Source organism: Sinocyclocheilus anshuiensis, unplaced genomic scaffold (assembly GCF_001515605.1).
Source record: "Sinocyclocheilus anshuiensis isolate Anshui unplaced genomic scaffold, SAMN03320099.WGS_v1.1 scaffold658, whole genome shotgun sequence".
NCBI classification, from domain to species: domain Eukaryota; kingdom Metazoa; phylum Chordata; class Actinopteri; order Cypriniformes; family Cyprinidae; genus Sinocyclocheilus; species Sinocyclocheilus anshuiensis.
In genome coordinates this window covers 1,459,166-1,465,826 of record NW_015542402.1, presented here as the reverse complement: position 1 = coordinate 1,465,826, position 6,661 = coordinate 1,459,166, and the positions used below count along the sequence as shown (strand labels likewise).

General features: G+C 35.3%; 1 protein-coding gene across 2 annotated transcripts in view; it reads left to right on the top strand.

The window, feature by feature from the left end:
- LOC107692986 (gamma-aminobutyric acid receptor subunit beta-2-like) overlaps window positions 1-5,659 on the top strand; it is an 85,542-nt gene extending 79,883 nt beyond the window's left edge. The window contains exons 8-10 of one of the 2 annotated variants that reach the window (XM_016492220.1): window positions 688-932; window positions 2,864-3,007; window positions 4,985-5,659. In XM_016492220.1, the coding sequence (XP_016347706.1) occupies window positions 688-932; window positions 2,864-3,007; window positions 4,985-5,332 (737 nt within the window). In that variant the 3' untranslated portion in view covers window positions 5,333-5,659. The remainder of the gene's footprint in view (window positions 1-687; window positions 933-2,863; window positions 3,008-4,984) is intronic. The other variant, XM_016492221.1, reaches the window with a different exon arrangement.
- The last annotated feature ends 1,002 nt before the right edge of the window (window positions 5,660-6,661 follow it).

Here is a 6,661-nt window from a genome sequence, read left to right as displayed (position 1 = left end):
AGTCTTGTCCCAGCATAAACCAGTTCCTCCATTTTCTGTGAGAAGCTTAGAAGTGGAGATGCTGGAGAGTGGGATAATGTGTCTGGTGAGTGGGGCTGTGGCTCTGGTGTTTCCGGTGGCTGAAATATGTTGTCCTGGCTTCCCTGGCTGTTTTCCAGAAAGTCGTCCTTGGGTGCTGAGTCTTGGAGCTGTTCTGATACGTTCTGAGCTGTTCTTTATGCATAAAAAAATAAAATAAAATAAAAAAAAACCCAGGCAGACATGTAAACAATGTTAAAAACGTGATTTTCACCACAGTGGGTCTTTATGTAACTTTGCAGCTACAGTACACGGCAACTAACTCTCATTAATTTGCACTCTCATTCATTCTCACTCTCTCTCATTAGAGTATTAGTAGACTCTTAAGTTAGGGTTAGTAGAATAAGTTGACATGTAGTTGAAAAGTATCAGTAGAATATATTTTGGGGGACCATTGAAATAAAGTGTGAGAATATATTAAGCAGACAGTCTACTAATACTCTAATGACTGCTAGTTGACATATTTGCAAAGTTACTTATAGTTAGTCGAATGTCTAAATAAAGTGTTAGCCAGAAAAGGTTAGTATTTATGAATCCTTGTTATGGTTGCTCAACTGAATCCACTTCTTGTCATTTGCACCCTTAACAATGAATCCTTGTTGAACGCAGGTATCACCACTGTGCTGACCATGACCACCATCAACACACATTTGCGGGAGACGCTTCCAAAGATCCCGTATGTCAAAGCCATTGACATGTACCTGATGGGCTGTTTCGTCTTCGTCTTCCTGGCTCTGCTGGAGTACGCGCTGGTCAACTACATATTCTTCGGCAGAGGACCGCAGCGGCAGAAGAAAGCTGCAGAGAAAGCCTCAATAGCCAACAATGAAAAAATTAGAATGGATCCCAACAAAGTATGTTTGAAATCCACACACTACCAAAGTTTATAACAGCTGCAAAGTAACTTGCAAAGTAATAAAAAGGCCAATTATAAAAATAGTGGTAACACTTTACAAGCGTTTTGTTTTTAATCAGTGCTGCCAAGAGAAACAGAGCTGTGGTGTTCCCTTTTGCCAAAAAGGTAGGAAAACACCTGAATGTATTAACTAACATGAATGAACAATGAACAATACATTTATTACAGTATTTATTCATCTTTGTTGATTTTAGTTAATGAAAATACATTCGTTCACTGTTAGTTCATGGTGCATTAATGTTAACAAGCACAACTTTCGATTTTAATAATGCATTAGTTTAAACACATTTCATTACACCAAATAATGTTCTTTTTAGCAACATCATATGACCCCTTTAACTGGATTTCTGGACTGATTACTCTGAAGTTATAATTATAGACAAACATAATCTGACTTAACCCTCTGATGCTGCTCTTGTGGCGGTCAAAAATTACTTTATTTTTATTTCAGTAAAATGAATGTACTATATGTTAGTTTGATAATTTTATGTAATGTTTTGTATTTTATGGGTTTTATGGTACTAAATTATGTTAATGGAATAGTTATAATCCATTTATTACTTTTTAACCACTTTTTGAGCATAGACCTGAAAATGAAATATCCAAATTAAACTGTAAATCTTGAATGCTTTGGAGAACAGGCTTAAAGGGATAGTTCACCCACAAATGAAAATTATCCCATGATTTACTCACCCTCAGGGCATCTTAGGTGTATCTGACATTCCTCTTTCAGACGAACACAATCACAGTTGTATTAAAAATTGTCCTGGCTCTTCCAAACTGTATAATGGCAGTGAATGGTGCCCCTGTTTTTGAAGCCTAAAAAACTGCATCCATCCATCATAAAACTACTCCACATGGCTCTGGGGTGTTAATAAAGGCCTTCTGAAGCGAAACGATGCGTTAGTGTAAGAAAAATATCGGTTTTCAAACATTTATAAACTGTAATCTCAAAACTCAATGGTTTTACCTTGTCAAAAACAGCTCTGTTCAGAGCAAGCCGTTTCGGTGCATGTCTCTTTAAATGCTAATGAGCTCTGCTCACCCCGCCCCTCTCCTCCATGAAAGAGGAAAGGCGATTTGCAAATAATCATAAAGAAAAAAAGAAAAAAAAACAAAACAGTTGTTTGTGCATTATTAGTTCAGTGAGATTGTGTTTGTCTATAATTGTGGGTTAAATTAAGATCAGACCACATTTTATGAATAATCGATGTAGAAAACCCAAATATTTCAAAGGGTTCACAAACTTATTCTTGCAACTGTGAGATAAATGTGATAGATGCATATAAAACAGTTAAGAAGAAGCAGAAAAACAGCACTCAAGCTTTATAAGAGTGTTTTTATTTTATTTATTTAGTTTTGGTCCTGGTCTATCATTATTTCAGAAAAAGCTGAGTGCTTATTTCAGGATAGTGCTGGCTTACTATAGTTAGAGGATAAACTAATGTTTAGTTGTTTATGTAATTTATATAATTATAACATAGAGACCTAGGGCCCAGATTTTATATTAGGCTTTTTATTATTTGCATTTAGACTTGTTTTCCCCTGGATTTCTGAGTTCCTATTAGAATAGATCTTTCTTTGTTTCTTTCTTTGAATGAAAACCGCTGATATATAATAGCTCAAGTAATAACAGCACTGATAAAACTAAGACTCTTGGTCTTTTTGTTTGTTGAAATTCTGAAGATGCTTCGCTGGTGCTCAGATGTAGTATACTGTAGCATTCTGCATTTAGGGCAGTGCTTTTCTTTGAGGCATAATCCACAAAATGCCAGCATTGCCTCACACTCTTAAAGAAGCCCAATATGTAAGTTTCACCAGCTTTCTTGAAGTGACTGCTTTGACAGTGATGATTTTGTATGCTTTCAGTGGTTGGTGGGAAATGTAGTTCAGAGAGACGATACTCTGTATGCCAGAATGAAACAGAGGGATATTGACTCCATGCATGACTCCATGTGGGAACCAATCTTTGTGGATGATGCAGCATTAGGACTAGGCGATTCAAAAAATAAGGTACTGAAAAAGTTCATCAAGAGAGTAATGGCAAACAATGCTGCACATTTATTTGAGACACAGCCTTTTTTTTTTTTTTTTTTGCGATTCCTTATTTCCTCTTAAAAGAATTGTTGACCCAAGTAGAAAATTCTGTCATCATTTTAACGCTCTCATGTTGTCTAATGACTTTCTTCTTAAGGGAAGGTCGCCAGTGGTCTAGTAGTCGCTATTAGTAGACAGAATATTGTTTTTTCTTTTTTTTTTCTGTGAATTATTCCTTTAAGAGCACAACCTATTTTTTTCCTCCATTGCCATCATCACCTCTCTTTTCCCTCCAAACCACTCTTTTGAAATATTTTTATTTTAAATACTATTAAAAACTACTATTGAAAGCACTATTCAGAAAGGAAAAGGCAATCTGTTTTTTTTTTTTTTTGAGGGAGATCAATTGAAAATTTATTTTTTTGTTTGTTTGTTAGATTTTTCTACACTTCGGTTCAGCATCTAAGAGGATGCACTATTATTTCTCATGAAAAGGTTATAATTTTGTAGCAATAAATAGCATAAATACCATCATGTGTACCACCATGCCTTACCTTACTTTGCTTTACATCTCCATGTGCACCAAGCCATTTCCATCAGACTGTGTTATTGGCACTTTGTTGGTTTGTCTCAATATGTGTTAAATACTGTGTTAAAAGTTTAATTAATAATTATTCAAAAGCAATATTAAGTGAGCATTTGATTATGTTGTTAAATATGTGACTAATTTTATTTGTATGTATGCTTGTTTTCACCACTGAATAAAAAATAAAAACAAGTTAATTGCAACTTTTTAGCTAACAATTCTGACTTTTTATAATATAAATTCACAACTGTAAGTTATAAAGTCAGAATTGCTAGATATAAACTCACAATTCTGAGAAATAAAGTCAGAAATGTGTGATGTATAAACTCGCAATAGTAAGAAAATAGTCTCTTTTCCCTCAGAATTGAAGTTTATAAATCACATTTGTGAGCTTATATCTCTCAATTCTGAGAAAAGAAGTCATAATTGTGAAAAAGTCAGAATTGCAAGATATACGCTTGCAATGGTGAGAAAAAAAGTCAGAATTGTGAGTTTATATCATGCAATTCTGAGTCATGTTGTCAGATTGCACGATATAAAGTTGCAATTGTGTGTTATAAAGTAGGAATTATGAGGTATAAACTCGCAATTGTAAGAAATTTGTCTTTTTTTCCCTCAGTATTGCCCTTTATAACTCACAATTGCAAGTTTATATCTCACAATTTTGATAAAATAAGTCAGAATTGCAAGAAAAAAGTCAGAACTGCGAGTTTACATCATGAAATTTTGACTTTATTTCTCACAATTCCAACTTTTCATCTCAGAATTCTGATTTATAACTCACAGTTGCGAGTTTATATCATGCAGTTCTGAGAAAAAAGTCAGAATTGTGAGATGTAAACTCACAGTTGTGAAAAAAAGTCTGAACTTTTTGATATAAATTGTGTATTATAAGGTCATAATTGTGATACATAAACTTCCAATTCTAAGAAAATAGTATTTTTTTTAATGTTTTGCTCAGAATTGGACTTTGTGAGTTTATTTTTCATAATTCTGAGAAAAGAAGTCAGAATTGCGAGTTGATATTTTGCAATTCTGACTGTATTTCTCGCAATTGTAAATTGAGTGTATATCATGCAATTCTGAGAAAAAAACTTGGAATTGTTAGAAAAAAAGTCAGAATTGTGAGATAAAAAAAAAATCGCACTTACCTTTCTTATTTTTTTTTTATTCAGTGGTAGAAACAAGCTTCCATATATTGGTTGTGTGGTAACAAAATATACATAAAAAGCAAACAAAAGAAAGAAAGACATTTAGAAAGCAATCTGTGATTGTTCTGACTACTGAAATCGTCAACGGTACATAAAAAGTTACAAGAAAAAAGCCTGTTATCAGTGCTAACCTACTGATGGGTCTTTATGTCTTAGATGGACCCCCATGAAAACATCCTTCTCAGTCCTCTGGAGATCAAGAATGAAATGGGCACATCAGAGTTGACCCTGGGTCTGGGTGACCCGCGTGCAACCATGCTGGCCTTCGACAGCACCTCGCTGCAGTATCGCAAACCCGGCCTGGCCAGACACAACTTTGGACGCAATGCGCTGGAACGCCACGTGGCTCAGAAGAAGAGCCGACTACGGCGGCGCACTTCACAGCTTAAAATCACCATCCCTGACTTAACTGACGTCAATTCGATCGACAAGTGGTCGAGAATGATCTTCCCCACCGTGTTTTCCTTCTTCAACGTCGTCTATTGGCTTTATTATATCAACTAACTGGATTCTCGGCCATCTGAGAAGCGCCACTTATTTTTATGTCAGTATACTCTTCCGTCTGATTTTGCAATACAAGCAGGACTTATGTTGACAAATTAAAATCAGGACTAATTCTCTTTGACCTTGGGTTCACCTTAATTGCTGGCTGACACTGATACTCTAAAGAGGTTAAGAACAAATGGTGCCTGCTCCAAAATTCAATAGATTTTAGTGCGCTTGAGGGTATTGTTTAGAGTTTGGTTTCCTAGATTTGAGTTTTTTTAATGATTTCTTTTAGAGCAAGATGCATCTGTTTTGTTGCCAAGTTATCAAGACAGTTACTGACGCAAATTAGAAAAATCAAAGTCTTAAGACGAAAAGTGGATGTTTACAGTTCTTTCCCCTTTTAAACATTTCTAAAAGAGCAGCACTAGATAATTTAATATTTATATACCTTTAGTTGTAGTCTTTCTTGTTTTCACAGTCTATTGAGTGAAGAGACGATACGAATAGTTTTAACACAAGGTTGTATTTTCTGCTTCTCTATTCACAGATGATAGTTTATTTATCCAAGATCATTTATTATACGCTTTTATGGAACCTCATTTATTTTGATACAACTTTTACTCTAAATTTTATTCTCACCTTAGCCGGCTTTATATTTCCACTATGCTTGTATTGAGTTCAATTTCGATATCCAGCGTGCCATGGAAATCGAAAGGGTTATTAATAATAACACAAACTAAATGTTCGTTAGTATTCCCATGCATCTTAGCATTTCCATGAGCACTTGAGCTGTAAATGCCACGTGAATAATTGGCATTCAGCAGTAAATCGCAATGCTTATTGGCTGAAAGCAGCAGAGGAACATGCACAGACCCAAGCCTTCGATAAGCAGCGATAATCCTGCACTGTGACATGACTGGCAGCAGACAAGGGAAAAATAAAGTAAGAACACTCCAAAAAAAAAAAAAACGTGGCATTGGCAAACCATGCTAAATATTTGACATTTCATAAGATTATATGCCTACTTTCGAACAGCCGTCAATGGAGAAATATGCCTTTTGTCTATAAAATGATATAGTTACATCTACCAGCATGGGTTAACCGGATGCTGACCAGCCAAACGTTGACTCTCGTGTGTAGCCTCAACCTGTCCTCACTCCGGCCCAAAAAGTGACTCATGGTCAAGCACCCTGCACATCACTATTAAGACACTGAAGGTTCCCAATGACATCGCTATACAGACAAACTACTGTAGGAAAACCATTGCTTTCAATGAGAAACCTTTGATGGGAATTCTATTGTTATGCAGTTATATTTTGGTGTATATCTTTATCATTATGACCA